The 21,992-nt window shown below is 53.1% G+C and overlaps 1 protein-coding gene across 2 annotated transcripts in view; it reads right to left on the bottom strand.

Moving 5' to 3' along the window:
• Nucleotides 1-21,992, bottom strand: part of SORL1 (sortilin related receptor 1) — a 168,586-nt gene that overhangs the window by 119,045 nt on the left and 27,549 nt on the right. For both annotated transcript variants that reach the window (XM_054587637.1, XM_054587646.1), the window contains exons 3-6: nt 20,782-20,907; nt 15,040-15,201; nt 13,416-13,483; nt 7,665-7,845 (exon numbers count right to left, since the gene is read on the bottom strand). In XM_054587637.1, the coding sequence (XP_054443612.1) occupies nt 7,665-7,845; nt 13,416-13,483; nt 15,040-15,201; nt 20,782-20,907 (537 nt within the window). The remainder of the gene's footprint in view (nt 1-7,664; nt 7,846-13,415; nt 13,484-15,039; nt 15,202-20,781; nt 20,908-21,992) is intronic.

Raw genomic sequence — 21,992 nt, 5'->3', positions numbered from 1 at the left:
CTTACGTCAGTAAAATTTTATAGCTGCGTATAAAAGTCAGATGATTAGTGTGTCACCCTATATGAATGAATCCTTACAAGCACATATGAATACACATATATCAATGAAACATGTTTATGCTTCCTATTTTCTCACTACTTCCTACTGTGGTTACCCCTTAGAAAGGAGGCGTTTTTCCCGGTGCGCCCCAGGCCCATCGTTAGCTAGAGGCTCCGAACGCCTGCGGCTGGGGGACCCGCCCATGGAGGACCCGCGCACGGAGGACGTGCACAAGGCCGCGCGCACTCCATAAACGCCAACCACGGAGGGCAGAGGTCAAAAACCCTCCAAACAAACCCATCCCATTTCCTTCTGGGAGAATTACTCCTAAACCTGGAAAACGAGGGTTCACTCATGACGTAGTCCTAAAGAGCAGTTATAATATTTTACTGCCACCAAGAAAAACAGTGACAAGTGTGGCACGCTACCGATTGTAAGATGTACTAGAAGGCCCTGATACTTTTTGTTACTAAACCATGGATTTTGTTGTTGTTGAGTTGTTCTTTACAGTTATTATAAAAATAAAGCAGGCCCATTAAAAGCGTCCAACAATGCAGACAGGTGTAAGGTAAAATGCAGAAGTTCTACACCCTACTCTCCAGTCTAAAAGACAGGATCTCCTAACTGATGGTCCCCAAAGGGGAGCAGGATGGGGAACAGGATGAAAAAGGTGAGGGATTAGAAACTGCCTATGTGTAGTGACAAGTCAGTCATGGGGACGCAAGGCAGAGCCCTGGGAATGCAGTCGATGCTACTGAAATAACCACCTGTGGGGCCCGGCAGGAACTGGAATATCAGGGGTCACTCTGTAAGTTCCCTCACTGTCTAATCACTACGACGCACACCTGAAACTAGCATAAAATACTACTGGGTGTCAACTGTAATAGAAAAACACATTTTAAAAAAAGACTATGGTTCTCTTCCTTTTGTGCAACTACATGTGGTCATGTGACTAAGTCTAATTAACACAAGAAGTTGTACTAGTTTCTCAGAAGGCTGGTTAAGGGGGCTGAAGAAGCTGGACAGGGTCCTGCTTTGGCCTGTCTGTTTTCTTCCTAACTCCAGGAAAGACTCGAAGAGGCCTTGGACCATGAGGGAACCGTGAGGGTGGAAACCGTTGCTGAGGGCGGCAGAACAGAAAGACAGAGGGGCGGGTGCTCAGCATCCCCAAGGCCCCAGCACTGCCCCAGGCAGCCTGCCTGCGGGCGGCACTGACCGGTCAAGCCACTTTCATTTCTAGAGTTGCCTGGAGCCTAATACGGCGCCAAACTGACACATGCAATTCTATGTTCCACATGGCGATGAAATCATGACAGAAATATTGTTGTGCCACTCAACTTTTTTCATTAACAGACTAGCTAACTGTTGTATAACTTAACTTTTTCTTTAACAGTGCACCTTAGCTTTCATTTCACAGCTACTGGTGGGCCTTTAGGTTACTTCAAGATGAATACTCCCATGTCATCTTTGAAAACTACATGGGAATGTGCGCAGATATTCTTAGAATTCCTAGGTCAAAATGTTCATTTTTGATAGACAGTAAAAATGCCTTCCTGAAAGTCATGCCAGTTAATAACAACACACAAAACTTCACCAACAACTAGGAGCGTTCTAAACGTTTTATTTTATATGCCAATCCTGTAGGGCCTAGAATTTATGAGAAAGTCTTTTTCTCATTTGGTATGTTCACTTCTGATGAGTAAAAATAAATTAATCTAAGTACCTGGATAATCTGAATTTCAGAGAGTGCACTTACATTTATGTTTAACATTTTATCGACAGCAAAAAGAAATGCAAGATCAAGGACCAAAAAGCAGAAAGAAACGGAGTAAATGACACATATTGCCAAGCAAAGACCAAAGGATGTCACAGGGAGCTATTAACTGAACGCTGCTCAGGGACACGGGCGGGAGGGGCGGGCTCGCGGCGGTGGGGCCGTCCACAACGGCACTGGTTTGCACTGCGGCACTCGCCACCCCTTCGCTGCTGGAGCCGCAACCCAGCCTCACCCAAAACATCACCATCCTCATCAGTGCTGTTCGCACTTAAGTATTTATGGATATGATGATACATCTGGAATTTGCTTTAAAATATTCCAGGAAAGAATAACAATGAGTAGACGGCTTCAAAAAGATGAGCAAAAGTTGACGACATTGAGGCCAAATGAGGGCATGTGGGCAGGCCGTATCAGTATAAACTTTTTTGCGTATATTTCTAAATGTCCGTGATAAAGTTTGCAAAGTTACTATTAATGGGAAGCATGTCTAGAACAGCAGAGTAAGGAACTCTGAAAATTCTCTCATCTGTTACAGCAACAAGAACATTCAACAAAAATTCTCAAACTCAACTTTTTCGGAATTTTAAAAATTACATAAAGGCTTGCAAAAACCCCCAGAGCACGGACGGAAGAACAACGATGAGGCTGTGCAGGAAGAGGCAACCTCACCGTGACATGCGCTCGACCCAGCCCTTCTCCCTCGCTCTGCAGAGCCTGGGAACCCACAGCTGCGCAGCGACAGAGGGTATGAGAAACAGCAGCCCTCAGCCGCCAGCGAGGACAGGGCAGGTTTGGAGCCAGAGGCTGTCGCTGCGTGGGCGGCTCGGCGGCTTACTTGAAAGCCATGCTCCTCAGCCCTTCCCTTTACGTGGCATGATTCAGCTCACTGCCCAAACAGACGGACAGCCAGGGCATTTACGGAAAACAGTGACAACGGACAAACGTCTAACAGCCTGGTGGCCGGGGAGGCAGGGCCACTCTGGAGCTCCCGGGGGGCTGACTGAAAAGCACAAAGGGACACCTGGGAGAAGGCGTCCACCAGGGCCTGGACGAGCTCTGACAACGCCAGGGAGCCTGCGAGGCCACGCGCTCATGGAGGCTCCGAAAAGGGCCTCACTTCTCCTGCCCGGCCGACGACCGGAGGCGCTGCCTGAGCAGGAGCTGAAGGGAGAGGCAGGGCCGCGGCTGCTTCAAAGGCCTGGCTCGGAGGCCCTTGGCAAGGGCTGCCCGACTTACGTCCAAGCACCTAAGAACGCACTGTTCAGTCAGTATCTGAACGTCAAGCTAAATTACCAAACACTTCAGGAGCCACACGCAATGAAGAACACAAACTTCACAAAATCAATGCAGAAAGCTCACAAAACAAAAAAGGCAATAACAATATCAAAAAGCAACAGGAAAAAATCTTGGGAAGGGGTACTCTGATATGAGAAGTTGTTACATAAATCATTTAAAATGTCCCAGTTTTCAGCAACAAAAATGACAAGACAAGCAATCAGCCAAGTATACACACATGGTCAATATAAACTATTGCTGAGGAAGGCCAAATATTGGACTTAGACAAAAAAGTGGAAATCTATGATAATATGTTCGAAGAACTAAAGGAAACCATGTCTCAAGAATTAAAGGAAAGCAAGAGAAAATCAATAAATAGAAATTAATGAAAAAAACAAATAGAAATTCTGGAGTTGAAAAGTACAATAACTCAAAAGAAAATCCACAAGAGGGGTTCAATAAGAAATCTGAACTGGCAGAAGAAAGCAGGAGCGAACGTGAAAACATTAACTGAGGATCCATGCTACAACATGTGTGAAAACATCACACTTTGAAAGGAAACAGTCACAGAAGGTCACTGTCTAGAGCAGGCAAAGCCGCAGGGCAGACACCAGACCCATAGCTGCTCGGGGCGGAAGGAGAGGGAGTGAGGAGTCGTGCCACTGGGCGTAGAGTTCGTCCTGAAGGCGGTGAGGACGTTCTGGAATCAGGTGGTGATAAGCATTATACAATCCCACAAACATACTAAAAACCACTGAACTTTTAAAAGGGTGAATTTTATGGTATATAAATTATATCTCAATACAAGTATTATAAAAATTAATTTTGAATGTATTGCTTTTATAGTATTTTTAATCTGTAAATATGTTTGGGTTTTATAATTGTACATGAGATATAAGCAGTAGATGCTTATATATACCTTAGTGCTGCATATATTTAAGTAACACCATAATTAAAATAATTTGTCAACAGTTGGTTCTGATCAGTCATCCTAAAATTCACACCTCAATTGTGGTCAGCTCACTCTTCACACTGAAGCCCACAATCCTCAGATGATTCAGTTTTCCTGTTTTCTCTATCAACATTAGACTTTAAATTAGGGTAATTCAGGTTAGAAATTGGTTTTCAATAGTAAAACTAGTGGTTGACTGGTCAAAATAGTGAAAGTGCGAAGGAGCTCTCTGGGGAGATGCGCGGTGGGCAAGCCGCCGGCCTCTGCCCCGGTGTGTGACAGGCGTGCCCAGGACGCCTCGGCCTCGCCTCCTAGGCGTGACGCCCGGGTGAGTCCAGCTCTGGCACCAGGGCAGTTGGCTGCCTGATGCCAACGGGACAGGCTCGGAACCCTGCCTCTACGAGGCTGGTAACTTTGTCCTGCAAAGGTCTGAGCCATCCGGCCTCTATGCAGCTCCTCAGGTTGGCCACTGTAACGTGAAAGCAGCGGTAAACCTCACATAAGCAAGTGTGGACGGCTGTTTCAATGAAACTTCGTGGACAAAACAAGTGCAGGACCGTAGTTTGCCTACCCCTGCTCCAGAACACGGCATCTGCACCGTGCAAAGGGTGGGAACATCCTCCGCCAGGACAGGGAGGAGACCCCACGAAGTCCGCACACCGGGCGCTTGCCGGGGGATGAGCACGGGCGCCAGGAAGCGTCTAAGCCCGGCTTTCGCATCCCACGTGGGGGCTGAGGCTGCGGAGGGCGGAGGGCCGCACAGCGGCACGCATCAGTCAGCAAGCGGCGCCGCTGTGCCCAAGGGCGCCTCCTTGTTTTCCTGGCCCCATCACTGTGACAGGAACTTAGACCGATAACTTCATGTCAAAAAAACATGGAACAAAAATTAAACTGGAGTTAAAAAAATGAAAACGCATCAGGCAACAAGTACGTCTGACTTAAGAGCCAGGCCAACAGGGCACCGAGGCGTTGCGAATGCTCGGGTGCCAGCTCCGGTCCAGGACGCAGACGGTCATCCCACGCGACACCAACTGGCAGAGACCGTTGCAAAGAATCGTAATTACCAAGGGTGATGGGGAAAAAGAGAGATAATGGCCCAATGCCAATTTTCTCTGGTTCTGCAATTAGTTCCCTGACTTCCCTATTTTGATTGGAATCCATTTAACATTAAAATCATTCCAATTTCCCTACGTGCAGGCAGCCTGGGAGCCAGGCATACCCCGGACCAGAAGTCAGCTGCATGCGCAGGCCTCAGCACGCTGCCTGATCTGCTGATCCGACCAGGGCCGATGCCCTTCATCCTTCGGACTTAGTGGTCTAGTGCAGTAAGCAGGAGAACCCCATTTTATCCACTGCCAGCTGGGTTTCTCCTCTTCTCATCCATCCACTGAGAACACATAATATAATAAAGTTTCTTTGACAACATAATTGACTGTTATTAGAAGCTTCTGCATATAGAAGACCTCAGAGAACAGCTTCTCAAATTTGGAAAATTCTTAGGCATCCTCGGGATGCACAGGAAAAAAAACGCACTTGGGTCACGCAGACCCTCTGCAACAAGTGCGCTGGCGCGATGCTGCCGCAGGTGCTCCTAAGACCACAGCCGAGGAGCAGCGCCCGGTGCTGGCTCAGCTCGCCTCAGGGCCCGGCGGCCCGTGCTGGTGATGAGGGAAGACAGCCAGCACACACCTACAATTCTGCCATAAAGAGGGAAGCCACACAGAGAGCTGAGAGTGGACTACAGAAGCACCAATTTTAATAACCTCTCAGCCTCCCCAAAACTCTACCAGCCTACGTGCTCTAAATTAGGCAGGCAAAGACGGCATTCATTGAACTCTCCTGCATATGTGCCATGTACCACGCACTGTGCACAACACTGGGCACCGCATCCGTGACGCCCACACAGACTCTGCACCGCCCGACGGCAGCCCGGGGGAGAACCGCCGCAGGCCCTCTGCACCGCAGCTCCGTCCAGACCACCGGCGTGGCTGTTAGATGGCAATGGAGGGCGTGGGGCGCTCCACCAGGGATGTGACTTAGACCCTCAAGGTGTGAGAGGCAGAAATGACAGAGTTAAGAGAAATGCACAACTGCTCTCCCCATCAATCCTGACTCCATCAGCACAAGTCTGGGAATCAGTCCCTGTGCCTTAAAATTAAACTAAAAACAGCCCTGGCCAGGTAGCGCAGCTGGTTATAGCATCATTCCAATGCAGCAAGGTTGTGGGTTCACTCCCTCCCTGGTCAGGGCACATACATACAAGAATCGACCGATGAGTACATCAGTAAGTGGAACAATGCTTCTCTCTCTCCCTATCTCCTCTCCCTCCTTTCTCTCAAAAAAAAAAAAAAGAAGAAAAGAAAAGAAAAAGAAAAGAAAGAAAAAGAAAAAAAAAGGAAATTAAAATCACACCAAAAAATCCAGACCCAGGAAACCGAAACAGAAAAGACGTATGGACCCTCAAAACCCAGAGGTGGTGCTGGAACTCAGGCCTGCGCAGCTGCAGGGCAGGAGGTTCTGCCCTCAGGCCGGACCCCTCCGCAGTCCCATCCCCCCGCCCGCCACATCCCTGCCCCCAAGGAAAGACAAGGACGCCCGTGCTCTTCAGCTGCTGTGCATGTAAGAGAAAGAAAAACAAACCGACAGGCAAGGCAGGAAGGGGCGTCCAGGGAGTGACTCAAGGCCCCAGCCTGGCAGAAGAAGGGGTTGAAGAAACCACTCCCCGCATTATGCCGTAGGGAATCCCCAGCCTCGAGCCTCCCACGTCTTCGCTCCTCATTCCAGCCTTAGGCCCAGATTTCCCCACTGGGGCGGCTCTCTCTACACCCTAGAACCCCAAGAGGGTTGGCCAGCTGCTTCCTGGCCAGCTGCCAATTCCGTAAATGAGACCCCAGAGGGAAGCATGACCCCCCTTCCGGCCCCTAAGGTTAACTGTGCAGGAGAGCAGGGCAACCTCGCAGTGACAGAGGCCTCCTGCAGGGCCTGAGGTCCGCCGGGTCAGCGGCTCGCGTCCCCCAAGACGCCGTCCTGCCTGCCCCGGCCAGGCCTGGTTCTCTCCCTCGCACACAGCAGTGTGGTTGCCGCTTACCAAGTTCTGTTAAACAATCAACTCTGGTTTTCAATGCGCAAGCTCTCCCTCTCAGCATCTGGCTCCCACCCATCGAATCAAGGGGAAAATTTTCCCAAAGTCTTGAGATTTAAGCTAGGAGCTTAATGACTGCTTTTCTAAGAGCATTGATTCCCACTGGCTAATGACTACACATTCTATTAGCCCTGTAGCTAACATGGAGTCAAAATTCACAATGAAACTGTCCTAAATTGAAAGGGTATCAGGCAGTGGAATTAACGAAAAATGCTACTAAGCCCCTTCTAGGTTCTTTTCATTGGGATTTCAAAGACACATGCGTGTGTCAAGGATGCAGTAGAACCTACAGACACTCCGAGGGGTGTCCAAGCCTCTGCAGCCCTCGACCTCCCAGGACGCCTGGGCAGCACCCTCGTCACGGTCCCCCAGGCCCGCGATTGGGTCCCCCTTGTGCAAATTTCCCTGCACTGATCACAGAATGCCAAACCTCAGAAAGGGAACTCCCAGCAGTTTACTCCTTGGCACCTTAAACTTACCACCACCTTCGTAGCAAACATGTACTTGTCCCGTAGCTGAAAGTCTCGCACTTCCTCGAGGACCACTTCCTGGTTCTCCCGGGACTGGAAGAAGTCTGTACTTCGGAAAACGGTGGAGTAACCGGAGGGTTCATGCCGTTCGATGTAGACGGTGTTTGGCTTGTCATAGGGATCAATTCCCCTGAAAGAAAAAAACAGCTGTTACCGGCTTTTCCAAGTCTGAGCCCTGAGGGCGAGGAGGCTGTGCCCAGGGCTGAGGCTCAGCAGGAACTCGGGGTGCAGGCTGGGATCGCTGAGTGCTGCCAACTCTCCCGGCGGCTCCTCAGCTCACAGCAGAGGGAAAGGAGCTGCCATCTGCCAGGCCTCCTGTGTTGGTACTGTTGCTTCCAGAGCATCCTGGGTCAGTGCAAGCTCGGACCTCGCCTCAGAAGGGTGGGAGGAAGGAAAAGTAAAAGATGCAATGTTTTGGAATCAGTAACTCCGCTTAAGACTGTCTGGCACGTTTCTGGCCTCAAGCGATGAACCTCACAGGGAGGAAGGAGAGTGTTTTCAGGGCACTGTGTTCCTGCCCTCGGAAGAACAGAGGAAACCACACAGCGGTCAGGGAGCCTTATCTTTCTATTGAGACCTTTCGGCTTTCTATCCGCTCTGGGCTATTGCTGTTTCACCGACCTGTGCAGCCAGGATTCACGCACCGAGCACGCACACGGCTGCACGTCTCCTCCACCCACTGCTCGCCGTGCTCACAGGTCTCCTCCAGGACCGCAGGCTCCTGTCCTCCCCGGTGCCTGCGGCAAGGCCTTGCCGCTCTGCAGCCCGGCAGGGCGCCTTCCCCGCCTGCGCTGGCCGAACTGCTGAATCTCACTCCTCTTCTGGGACCATGCTGAAGCCCCCCGCCCCCAGGAAGGCGTCCCGGAACGCTCTCCCCCTCTCCCAGCACGGGTGATGTGTCTCTCTCTACAGCACTCAATTTCAAGCCTTTTTCATGAGCTTTATGGGAGTTTCAAACAAAGGTGAAAAACCACTTTGGTTGGGGGGATGCTGAATCAGTCTCCTTACTTTAAGCAGTGGTGTTTCTTATATTATTCTAAGCTGAATGTATGATGTCACAATGTACTATATTTTCACCACAGTTCGTCTCAGCTTCCTAGAGAGTGCAGAGGCCCTTAAAACCCACGTCCTATATTTATTCCTGTCCCTATATTCCTTCTTACCCTGCAGGGCTCCTGGCTGGGCTGATCCCTGCTGCATTGGGTCTGTGGGCCATAATTAGAGAGCCGATTCCCAAGGGAAAGCTACAGCATGACGAGATCAGACTTTCAGGGAGAAGATCTCTGAGCTGTGGCTCCCCCAGACACACCCCAAGCAGTGGCTGAGAGGATGGCTAACCTGCCTCAGGTCCCTAACGCTCAGAACACCAAGGCCAGGCAGGTCATTCACCGGGTGGGAGGATTAACTTAAAAACACAGAAGACAGTGAGGATGCAGTCAGGGCCCAAGGAAAGGCAGAAGTCTTTGTCAAGTTCTTTCTCATGCACAATGGCTCTCAAGATAATGAAAATGTGATATGAAATTCCTTCAAGATGACTGTCAAGAGCACATTCTAAGAGAAAAAAAAAAAAGGAAGGAAAGGAAAAGTCGAAGGGAAGGGAAAAGAAACAAAAGAATAAATGAAGAGAAAAAAGGAAAGAAAAAATGAGGGAGAAAGAGAAAGGAAGATAAGAATAGAAAAGTAAAAGAGTCTCTTTGCACAGTGATGGACGATGACGCTGGCCCTACAACCTGCAGTTTTAATTAAATAAGGCCCTGGAGAAACCAGGGGCCTTGGCCCTACCACGGGGACAACTGTCCCCATCCAACGCTCTGTGTGCACGTGTGGAGGGAGTGGTGGCCTGTTCTCTTCTTTTCCAGAATTAGAAGTACTGACGAAAGTACTTCCTCTCCTCTAACCGACATGCAAATTAAAATGAGGCTGCAGGATATTTTTAAAAAGGCAGAGAGGAAGGAACCTTTAATCAGATTTGAGAGCTCACCTCTACTATTCCTTCTTAGGCAAAAGCAGCAGCAAGATCCGAAAGAGAGCGGTGACTTCCATCCCCACCCGTGATCGGGACAGGGCCTCCCATTCCTGAGAGCCACCCCCTACACGTTCTGCTGCTTAGCTGTCCTTGCCAGCCTTCCCCTTCTTACATTCACTCACACCTGCCTCCCTTTCTCTCTGCCCTCATTTGCAAATTCCCAGCGCTGCCAGACCTCCCCTGGCCTCGCCTGCTCTCAGGGCCTCCTTACCAGCCTCAGTGGGCCCCACAGGGCGGCGGGAGCCCCCACCCAAGGCTGTCCCACGGTCCCGCCGGGTCAGTCTCTGCTCTGAGGAGCAAAGCCCTGGTCCTCCGCGCCCCTGCGCTGGCAGGCGCTGCTGAACAGGTGCAGGCTGTGACCCTCCGAGGGGCCAGATCACACTCTCCCGTACGGTGGAGGGCCCACGGGCAAAACCCCCCAAACTGCCGGGAATTCCCTGACACCGTACCTGTAATTATCTAAAATAAGCCAGTCTTTCCTCCCAAAATAACTGCATGTCTCCACAGAGGCACAACATACTGATTCCCAAACACGAAGTAATAACTTTTCTTAGTAATCCAGATGGTTTGCCCTCCTAATATATGGTTCCCCCCATCAGTAAAAGAGCAAATCATCCCTTTAAAATTCAGACAAAGCAAGAGACACCCTGACTGGTGTGGCTCAGCTGGTTGGGTGTCATCCCACAAAGTGAAAGGTCACTGGTTCAATTCCTGGTCAGGGCCCAGGCCTGGGTTGAGGGTTCAGTCCCCATTCAGTCAGGGTGTGCGAGAGGCAACCGATCGATGTTTCTCTTACACATCAATGTTTCTCTCCCTCTTTTTCTTCGTCCCTTCCCTCTCTAAAAATAAATAAATAAAACACTTTTTAAAAATAAAAAATAGGAAAAAAAATTCCAATAAAGCAGAGGCTCTAATGATAATCCCTGGGTCGAGGTTGCACCTGGAGAGCTATGGTTATAATTTCGCTACGGCCCTACAACCTCTGCCCAAGGAAAACAACCAACAGGCCAGAAATAGCTGCCCTCTCTGAAAAGGAAGGCCCCAGGAGCCTGGGGACACCCAGCGGCACGGTTCCAGCCTCCCAGGCCTCAACTGCTGAGGAAACAACACCGACACAAAGACGCTCCCCTTCCAACAGGAGCCGTGACAAAAGCACAGACAGCATCCAACAGCACCTGGCTGCGCCATGACACTTAATGACGGCTGAAAGTCAAAAGGCAGATGGCAACCTGGGAAATAGAAACACACACTCAACCTACCCCACAGCGCAAAGGACTAACCTCAAGTACAGTAAGAACTCCCGGAAATCAATAATAAAACAACTCCAAATCCGACAGAAAAAGGGCAAATGGCATGAACAGGGATGTCACAAAAAAGATAAAAATGAGCTTAAAGCAGGTTCAAAGATGTTCAAAATCATGCATAATAGGAAAAGGACAGCCCTGGCTGGTGTGGCTCAGTGGACTGAGCGCCGGCCTGCAAACCAAAGTGTCCCCAACTCGATTCCCAGTCAGGGCACAGGCCTGGGTTGTGGGCCAGACCCCCAGCTGAGGGTGTGTGAGAGGCAACCACGCCTGGATGTTTCTCTCCCTCTCTTCCCCCTCCCTTGCCCTTTCTCTAAAAATAAATAAAATCTTGGAAAAAAAGAAGTGCAGATTAAATCTACAGTGAGATACTATTTCTTTCCTAACATGCTAACCATTCAGAGAGGCACAGCTCTAGGATGTTGAAAGGATTGCAAAATTTGGGGCTTTCTAGAGAAAATTTGGCAATCTTTCCTGAAGTTACAATCTCAATGCTTCATCCACTGCAGACATATCAGTGCACAAAAGAGACATAAGTTCCTGCCTTTGTGGGGCTTTTAGTCTATAAAAGAGAAAGAAAAATAATAAGCATAATAATAGCATATTAAAATATGATAAATGTGCCCTGGCGGGTGTGACTCAGTGGACTGAGTGCCGGCCTGGGAACCCAAGGGTCGCTGGTTCGATTCCCAGTCGGGGCACAGGCCTGTGTTGCTGACCAGGTCCCCATTGTGGGGCACAAGACAGGCTACAACACACTGATGTTTCTCTCCCTCACTTTCTCCCTGTCTTCTCATCTCTAAAAATAAATAAATAAAATCTGTTTTTAAAAATGTGCTAAGTGCTATGCAAAAAAATGAATAGATCAGGTTCAGCAGACTGGGAATGGCAAGGGAGTAGTTGCAATTTTAAAAGATCCTTAGGATAGACCTCATTTAGGAGGGGTTATCTGAGCAGACTTGAATGAGGTAAGGAAGCAGAAACTACATCTTTAGTAAGAGCATTTTAGGCAGAGAAAATAATGAGTGCAGAGCGCTTCTAGTAGGAATGTACCCTGGCATTTAATCTGAGAGAAATGATATGCATATTAAAGGGTTCAAAGCAAAGGAACAACATGATCTGACCTGTTTTTAACAGGATCAGTGTGGCTCTGTGCTGAGAATTAGGGCAAGAGGGGAGGCAGAAAGGCCACCAGCGGCAGCAGCTGAGCAGTGAACCCAGCTCTATACGGAAGGTGGAGCCGGCAGGAGTCCTCAAAGCCTGAATGCCAAGCACGAAACAAACACGGCATGGAGGGTGACTCAACGTTTTTAGAATGAGCAAGGAGAAACTGAAAGCAGCTGGATCTGATTTGCGGTGGTGAAGATCAAGGATTATTTTGGGAGATATCAAGTCTGCTAGGTGTGAACAGGCTGAACGACCCGCTGACCCAGCAAGTCTGCCCCTGGGAATCTGTTCCACACACTCGCCTGCACACGCGCAAACGCACGCACTCAAGGTCATGTACTGCGTCCTGGTAACAGTAAAAGAGCAGAAACAACAAAGACGAGAAACAACCATACTTTTAAAAACCCTGTTGATTTCACTTTCCTTCTCAGAAACCTAGAGTGGCTTCCCACTGCTTTCAGAATTCAGCCCAAGTTCCTTTTTCAAGCAGCACAGATTCTGACACAAACAGGCCCACCCAAGCTTTACCAGCACACGGAGCCCAAGCCCCACACCGTCCCCTCCCGCTCTGGGCTGGCTACCCCTGCACCCCTGCACACGGCTGCACCCAACCTGCTGCGTGTGTCCAGGTGCGGTCGCTGCCCCGCCCTCCGGAAAGAACACACCCCTCCTTGGCCTTCTCATGCCATGCCCGTGACTTCGGAGCTTTCATCACATGTGTTAGGTGCAAAAATGTCTTTCCTCACCTTCTAAACTGCAACCTCCTTACTAACTATTCATAAATTAGTCAACTTCATATACCCTAAAGCATATTTAGCATGTTTCGTATTCAGCAGGCATTCAAAAAACATGTTTGAACCAACAAATGAATTGATTTTATAGAGACAAATCCTCACTTCCAATAGGATGCTCAAAAAATGAAGGTCTTCACAAAGTCTTACACAGGCCGCACCTTTAAGATTCCCCAGTTCCCTGGAGAACGGAAATTGCAAAAGCTCTGCAGCCCCCTCACCAAGAACCATCCTCCCTCATCCACCCCAGCGCCTCTGTTTACACTCGCAGGTCTAGTTTCCGGGTCTCAGAAGTGTGCTTCCTGAACCAAACGCTTCATGCGTCAGGAGGGGCAGGCTCATCCTCTGTGAAAGAGCTAGAACTGAGAAAAGGAGGTTATAGAATTCAAATTTCTTAGATGACACGACTTACCAAGAAAAGGACTTCACATGTTCCTGAATCATGATCCAGGTCTGGCCAAAATCATCTGATTTCCACAGCTGCAAAAGACCAAAGGAAGAAGTGGTCAGGATGCAAGAACCACACCAGCCTGAATGGCACGGCCAGGCCCCCCCTGAAGTCCCCCCTTAAAAGGCACGTGGCCGGGAAGACAGGCACCAAGGCCCCGAGGAAACCAAGGGTGGGAGGGGAGAACCGACCCGCACCCTGCGCTTGGCTCCCAGGGTCAGAGTCTCGTAGAAACTGGGAGGAAAGCTGACGGCCTTGTTTTCCATTTACGATCATCAGAAGTTACGCTTTACTCAAGACTAGCCTTTGAATGACGGTAAAAAACAAAAGGATTACACTTGGCACTTCTCTCCTGGGAAGCATCCTTAAAAATGACAGCGGCCACGGTAATTAAAGTTAATGGCGAGAACACAGGCTATGTACAGAACCAAAAAGTACCGAAGAGAATCACTGAATACACAGGGTATGGCTATGAACAGTCAACTTGCAAAAGCCCCTCAATTTCCGGCGACAGTACCTGGGGGTCCCTCTTTCCCTGTATTAAGAAGCAGGAGACCAAAAACAACAAAAATCTACCTCCACTGGTAAACTGACCCGCCCAGAAGTGAGGGAGTAACTTCTGTTACTCACTAAGGCATCTGAAAGTAAACAGATCATGATTTGGATAAAACAACGTGCAAAGGAAAAGAACTGTTCCAAAGTTATTCTGAGCAAAGTAATTCAAAACTCATCATAAATCCAATCCTGCAGGATCTACAGGTTTCACAGGATTAAGCCAGAACAATACATTTTTTTTAATCCTTGCCCAAGGACATGCTCATTGACTTCAGAGAGATGGGAAGAGACAGAAAAAGGAAGAAACATGAATGTGAGAGAGAAACATCGATTGGTTGCCTCTCACCGGCACCCCAACCAGCGACCAAACCTGCCCCCGGGCCTGTGCCCTGACCGGAGCTGAACCTGCACCGCTGTGGTTCACAGGACGGCTCTGCACAGCAGCGAGGGCCAGATCAGTATTCTTGACTTTGCACGTTTCGACCCTGAAATGTAAATCCTACTAAGGCTCTCTCCCCCACATCGCTCACCTTTCCTTCAAATTTGGACTAAGGAGGAAAATACACACATTTATATTTTATGCACGTGCACCCATGCACACTAAAAAAGAATATTAATAGCAATGATAAATTCAAATAAATGGTAGACAACAGCAGTATGTTTAAGGCCGAGGACAGAAAAGGTACAACAGAAAGGTGACAGGTCCTGGCAGAGCTCAGACTCCGGACTTCCCACCTGGCTCGCTCTGATTCCTCTCCAAAGCCTAACAAAGGTGCGTCCGCACTGCCAAGGGCACCCTACTGAAGGAACAGGGCCTGCCAAGTGCTACATGTTGCTCTCTGGCTGCAGCGCAGACTGAAAGTGCTAGAGGATATATTATTTTTCCTCAGCCATGGTAGTGAAACAGCTACAAAGGCTAAGCCCGAGGGAGGAGGGAGGGGCCGGGAGGAGGTCATGCAGAGGACACAGAGTCCGCAAACAGAGCAGAACAGAAACCTCGAGGCGCGCGCCTGTGATCCGGAAACTCTCTTACCTGTTTGTTGGGGTGAGACCTGTCGTAGCCCAGGAGGAGGTTGGCGGCCTTACTGTGCAGAAGGAGATCCGCTGCCCGGAAGGGGATGGAGAAGCCTCGGATGGTGCTGCAGAAGTCAAACGTGATCCAGAGGTACTGGGCATACGCGTCTACAAAGATGTACTGCAAGAGAGAAGAGGTGCGCTCAGAGCAGGACCTGCCCAGAGCCCACCAAGTCCCTCGCGCAGAGTCTGGGTGCATGTGCCTGCAGGGGCCAGCCCGCGCAGTCGGGGCCAAGGGCCCGCCAGGTGTCCCCACGACGCTCTCGTCATCTGCCAGTGAGGACGTGACGCCAGTGCACACCAGACAAGGTCAGCGAAGCAGGGGCTGCGTCACGGGCTGGCGGGGAGCCAGACGGAGCCCCTGTCTCTCCAGGTCATGAAGCTGGTCAAGCCTGTTTTTTCTTTCAAATGTCTTAGCTGTGCTCACTTCCTGGTGAGTTGCTTGGTCACAATCGAGAGGTGGCTACTGAATGCTGGGACACAGAAGTCCTGCTCTCCAGGCTGGCCGCACAGATGGACTACTGTGTATCTTCTGACACACCCTCCAAGGAAAATCCCTAAAACCACATCCACTGAGGAAAATTAGCTTCACGCCCTCCCTACTATGCCAGGTGATCGGGAGCCTAAGAACCAGGCCGCCCAGGGCCCGGCAGCCTCGGGCGCCTGCCCCAGCCCCGGCACAGCAGGAAGCAGCTCTGTCCAGCGAGGGCCTCACCTCACTTTTGTCTGCGCGGTTCAGTGACAACTTTCAATACGTTTAGCTAGAGAACGACCGCCAGCCGTTCTGAGGGGAAAGGATGGAGGCAGCTCAGTCTAACGCATGTGCACTTGGGGCTGCCACCGAGAAAACGCAGGGTCCTTCCCCGAAGCAGCTGAGGCAGAGAATGTGGGGGGAAGGTGTGTCCACAGTGAACGACAGTTCAAGGGAACGTGAGATCAGGTGAGAAGCCACGGTCAGTCCTGTGAAAGCAAAGACCACAGACAAGCCACGCTCGGGGGTCCGACATGACGGCAAGCAAGACTGCCACGGGAAAGGGCATTCCAAGCCCAGTCTGAGCGGGGAACCAAAGGAGGGAAGCAGTACAGCCCGGGACTGGCGGCGGCTCTTGAGAGCCTGAGGGGGAATGAGAACACGAGGCTGAAGAGCACAGAGGACAGCAGGCCCCGAAAGCCCTCTGAGGTCTCCTGGACAGTCCCTGCTCCCAGAAGGACGGCGGGGCGGGGCGGGGCGGGGGCTCCCGAAGCAGCCTGCTGGGCACAGGGAACCAGAAAGCGGAGCCGGGGAACCGTCGCTGAGACCCTAGCCATCAGCAGCCACGCGGGCGCAGTCCCAAGCTGACTCCCCCCGATTGGATCGGAGCGAGCTCCAGCCCCGAGCCCTCACTGTGCACTTGTCCGCCTGCTGCTTTCACACGTTCTCGCTCCTGCCCCTGCGCACGCTCTCCCCCGAAATCTAGACTGTGAACTCCCCAGGAAGACACTCTATGTGTTCTTGCTCTTGTGTTGCCTCCTCCACAGCATCTAATGTAAAACCCCAATCTCCATAGAAGCCTAAGTAAAACTAACTCTAAAACGTAGTAACTGTTTGGAAAGAAAAACCATTCTAAGCAAACACAATGTCATAATACCAATTGTGAGCCTACGAGCACCATTGCAGGTTTTCGCATGGAAGTGTCCCCTAGAAATAACTTAGCCTGTTCTGCTCTGAAACCACTGTGATTGCTGGGAGAGAGTTCTAAGTTTGAAAAGAAACCCATCCCATGGCTTCCTGCAGTTCCCCATTTTAGAATCTAAAAATCATGCCCCCAGTCACAGAACATTTTCCTGCGCAGGACAACAACTACCATTTTTCAACAGCCTTTGCTGTGTGCCAGGCACTGGGCGACGCTTTGCGTGCCTAACCTCATTCAGTGCACTCGGCACTCACAGCAACGCACTGCTTAGCTGTTACCCTTATCTCCTCCTTGACTAACGAGGCTCCTGAAGCTCAGGGAGGTAAGTGCCCACGGTGACCCCGGAGCAGGCAGCGTTCACACGGACGTCTGGCTGGTTCAAAGTGCATCTCTAATGGTTCATCAACTGTTACCTCTTTTCTTCCCATAAAAGGGCAGCATTTAATTCATGGCCTCTCTCAATTCACTGCCTTTCCTAGAAACTCTCCCCTCTCGTCTTCTGCAGCATGGTCCCCGCTGCACCATCGCCCACCCCCGGCCCCCTCGGTCCCCGACTCTCTTTGGCTGGCTCTTCTGTTCTGGCCCGTGCCTTATCCTTGCGTAAGTGCGCCACTCTGCCCTCCCCGGCCGAGAACTCGGTGCATCCCTCGGCACAGCTCCAGCGACTGCCCCCGAGGACAGGCGCTTCCGCAGCCTTCACAGGGACCGCCTCCCCGTGACGGCTCCCTGCGAGTCCAGGGTCCCTGCTTCTTTATCTCCGCCTCTCCGCCTTGACGTCAAGATACTTCACCCCGTCCAAAACTGAATTCTTTGACACCTTTCCAGCAAAACCCAGCTGCCTCTCCCTCCCCGTGCGCCACACCCCATCCACACGGCACCTTCTCCCAGCCCCACTCCGCCAATGCCTCTCCAAAGCTTCCCTTCGATCCATCCTGCGTTTTTCCAAGGACACACATTTCCCCGAAGAGACGCTACACAACTCCCTCCTCAAAGACTCCTCCAGCTCCCCGCAGTCTCCAAAGCAAAAGCAAGCTCCTGCCGCTGCACAACGGGGGGGCCCCAGGACCGACGCAGCCCTGCCGGCGCAGAGCCCACACACCCCCTCGACGCCTCCGCACACGCCTCTCCCCTCCGCCAGGGCCCCCACCGGCTCTGCCCCAGGCGCTGGCTTCTTGCTTGTGCTGGAGCCGCATTTCCAAGTCCAAACTCCCCGTACGGGCTTCGCTTCCCTGCTCTAGCCTCACCCGACCCCCCAGCGCCAGCTGCCTGCGGGTTCCAGTTCACCCCTCGGCCCCGCGTCGCTTCAACGCGGTGGGCAGCCGTGCCACACGTGCACGTACGGAACAGCCAGAGTGCCCCTCTCTGCCTTCACGTTCCTGCACTTCCCTGGCGGCAAGCCTCCACAAGCCGACCCCACAGTCTGCCGGCAGAGCTGACCTACAAGGCACTTTCTAAACGAGGCAATTTCAGGAGTGTCCACACGTACCCGGGCCCTTCAACCCCGCCTGCCAACACATGATATTCCAGGGGAGCGTCATCCATTAGCTCAGCGCTGCTCCCTCCGAGGATACCAGCGCCTCTGGGAAGACAACACAATCAGCAGCAGAACAGACCCCTGAGCCAGCACCCGAGGCACCCTCCACTCAGAGTGCAGACAGCGCAGCACCGTGAGAGGAGGAAGGGCAGGGAAGGATGCAGGGACACACCTCTGGGAGGCGGGTCAAGGAAAGAGAGCGGACTCCTCACTTCGCCACTGAGGTCGGGGGCCCTGCCCTGCACGGGCTGTGGCCTTTCCAAAGAACCCGACGTATTCAGATGCCGCCTGACTGGGCAATGCGTCCAGGGGACTGCCAGGGGGCCCGGCGGCACCCCGGGTCAGCGGGCAGCACGCGGGCGGAGAAGGAGGAAGTGGGACTGCAGGCTGCGGCACAAACAGACCCACACGCCGCCATGGCGCACAGCCCCGCCATGAGCATCCCAAGGCAGAGGCGCCGAGCGAAGTGGGTCCCCTGGCCAGGCCCTGCTCCCCACACCCCCCGCCGGGAGCGCAGCCCCAGGCTTCACGGGCCCTTCCGTGACATCGCAGCTTTGCTGAGTGGACGCTGACAGTCATTTCAACCATTCCAAGTCCTGCTCCTTGAGAGCCCACCTGACATTTTATACAGGTGACCTGGCTGGGCCCAGTATCTTGCTGTTGTTGGCAAAGTACCGCCTTGTGTGATTCTTCTCAGGAAGTGGTAGGTCTGGTGGAACAACTGCCTTCCAAGGGACAAAGGCAAAAGCAACAGAGAGAGCAGTACAGTAAGAGCCACCATTTCCTTCCTGAGAAGCCTGGGAGGGGTCACAGTCTTCTCGGGGGAATTAGAACCTCAGCAGAGAAAGCTCCAGCGCGACCCAGGCCCAGGCCCTGACCCTCTGGCCACTAAGGTCTCCGGGGAGGCAGCCCCTCTTCCCGGGCACGGCCACCCGCGCCCTGAGAGGTCTGAGGGGGGCTCTCCCCACGGCAGGCCAGCCCCGCGGCTGTCGGCCGACCGCCCTCTTCTCCCCTCGCAGCACCGGGGACCCCTCCCCGTTCTCCTTCCTCACCCCAGCATCGCGGCCCCACCCTGCTCTTTCTCCAGACCTAAAGCTCCAAAAACCCCTGACCCTCTCCCTGCACGGAACCTCCCACTCAAAGCCCACACCACCGTCTTTGCTGTCTGACTCCTCGAACACGCAGGCTCGGCGGTGCCCCCCCCGCCGAGCCCATGCCAGGGAGGGAATGTGGGCCCCTGTTCGGACCTCTGTGCCCTGTGGCCGGACGTGCAGGGAGGAGGCGGCGCTGAAACGCAGGCTGCAGAGAGACTCTGCGGTGGCTTTGGGCCACAGCTTAAGCATGTGAGCTCTGGGACCATGTGTAAAAATAACCACAGCAGATAGGTACAACCTGACCAACCGAGTAACCCAAGTGCTACTTGGTTCGTGGGAGGCGGGACACACAGGCCTATCCTCGGGGAGAGGGAGCACGGGCAGCCAGCTGGGCCCCGGGCAGGGCTCCTCACCTCCCGAGAGGTACCTGCGAGCCCCAGGTGCCGGGCCAGCCTGGCCCCAGGGGGACGTGGGGGCGGCACAGAGGGCCACGTCCCCAGCACCCTTTCCTTGCTTGCCACCACAGGGAGAGGAACGGCTCCGTCACCTGGAGCGGGGTGAGAGGCGAGCGTGTCCCTCACTGCCGCTGCACTGAGAGATGGGGACGCAGGGCTGGCAGGCCGCCAGCCTGGAACGGGGACGGCCATTCCAGTTCAGCAACACTGCTTCCGGGCCCCACGTCCCTAAAACCCACGCGGGGTCACAAAGCTTTTGCTGCTAAGGACTTTTCTGCATCCTTGGAAGCGGCCACCCTGCCCTGGCGACCGGCCGGGGACCAGGTGGGTGGGGGCAAGAGCAGCCACGCGCCCCTGCCCTGCTGGAGCCCAGCTCCCTCAGCGGAGGGTCCCTGCCGGGCTCGCCCCTGCGCCCCGGCCTGCTCCTTCCTCCAGGTCCAGCTGCAGGTTTTCTTGCAGGAACCAGCCCGCCCGCCGCTGGGAGGACGCGCTGCCTGGCATCCTCCTCGTACCAATGCAGGCTGCACAGAGGAGGGCACACACACGTGCACGCACACGCACACGCCCAAGGACACGTGCACAGGGACCCACGAGTGCTGCTGCAAGGTCAGCAGCCGCCCGGGAAGACTGCAGGACAGGTCCCTGAGGACACAAGGTAGCATGTTTGCCGTCTCTGAGCCGAGCAAGCTGTTCGCGGGCAGGCTTTCTGTGCTTTCACCGGCCGCAGCGTGTCTGGGAGCCCAGCCCGGCAGCCCTGGCCGGCTCGAGGACGTGCGGCTTCCCTCTGTGAGCCGCACTGTGTCACAGACTCCCAGGGCGACAGGGATACGGTCACTGGTGACCCGTCATGCTACCAGATGACACAGCACTCCCAGCCCCCGTGTGCCACCCTCTTCCCAAGCACGGCCCCATGAAATCACCCCAGTGGCACGGCTGCGTCCTTACCCGCTTGTTGTCTGCAGGACTGTGGTAGAACTGGGCGATCACAGCTTCACTGCTGTTCCCCACACCAAAGTTAAACTTCTCCGAAATTTTCTGAAACGATTTTCCATAGTCATAAGACACGTACACCTGGAATATGGAGGAGGGGAGGAAAAAGGAAAGGGTTGGTAAGAAATGTGGCCGAAAGGCCTGTCACCTTCCAACGCCTGCCTAGAGCCTGAACGCGGCTTCCAGCAGGTGCCGGGTATGAAGAGCTGGCCCAGAGAGCAGCAGAGGCAGCGCAGCTGCCGGTCCTGCACGCGGGGCCTGAGCAACGCTGCCCCCGGCGCGCAGGCCTCTGCCGAGGACGGCACCCGGGTGGGACGTGACCACCTCCTCCCCTCGGCGGCGGAGGCCAGGGTCTGACAGCTCACAGCCGGGGGCCGACAGAATGGGGAGGGCCCGGAGGTCTGAGGGGACAGGATCGAGAACCTGTTTTGCCCTCTGTTGCAATGTCTGCAAAAGGCAATCTAAATCCTCATCCCTGTGCTGGGGAGTTCTGTCCTCACAGCATCCCAGAAGGCAGAAAAGGAAAACCCCCGTGGGGGCCCTGACTGGTGTGGCTCCGTTGCTTGAGGGCCATCTGCACAGCAAAAGGTTGCTGGTTCAATTCCTGGTCAGGGCACACGCCCAGGTTGCAGGTTCCGTCCCCACTGTGGGCACACGTATGAGAGACAAACAATCCATGTTTCTCTCGCATCGATGTTTCTCTCCCTCTCTTGCTCCCTCCCTTCCCCTCTCTAAAATAAAATCTTTTGTAAAAATCCTTGTGGGCCTCCACAGAGTAGCCCAAAAGATAGAAAAGCTAAAGTGCTGAGACATTAAATATGCACAGAGGTGAAACACATGGGTACCAGCACCCTCCCCGCTCTCCTGCCCTCTGACCCTGCGCTCTGGGAGGTCCTGAGCAGGCAGAGCTGCAGCAGGCCCACGCACCTCCCGCCTGCCCCCGTCCCCGGGGTCCCGGGATCCCGGGGTCCCCGGGGTCCCCAGGCTCTGGCTACGCTGCATCCACCGTCACAAAGCCTGGGCAGGCCTGCCGTTGCCTGAGTGCTCACCAGGTGCCAGATCCCGTTCCAGGGCCTCGAAACGTGAGCTCAGGGGACACCCGCCACAGCTCGTGGTGGCACGTGCAAGTGTGAAAATCATCTTGAGAGAAGACAGCAGGGGCTTAT

Source organism: Pteronotus mesoamericanus, unplaced genomic scaffold (genome assembly GCF_021234165.1).
Source record: "Pteronotus mesoamericanus isolate MK-2021 breed Mesoamerican mustached bat unplaced genomic scaffold, CSHL_Meso_final contig_123, whole genome shotgun sequence".
NCBI lineage: Eukaryota > Metazoa > Chordata > Mammalia > Chiroptera > Mormoopidae > Pteronotus > Pteronotus mesoamericanus.
The sequence above is the reverse complement of the archived record's forward strand: the minus strand, read 5'-3'. Positions and strand labels throughout refer to the sequence as shown.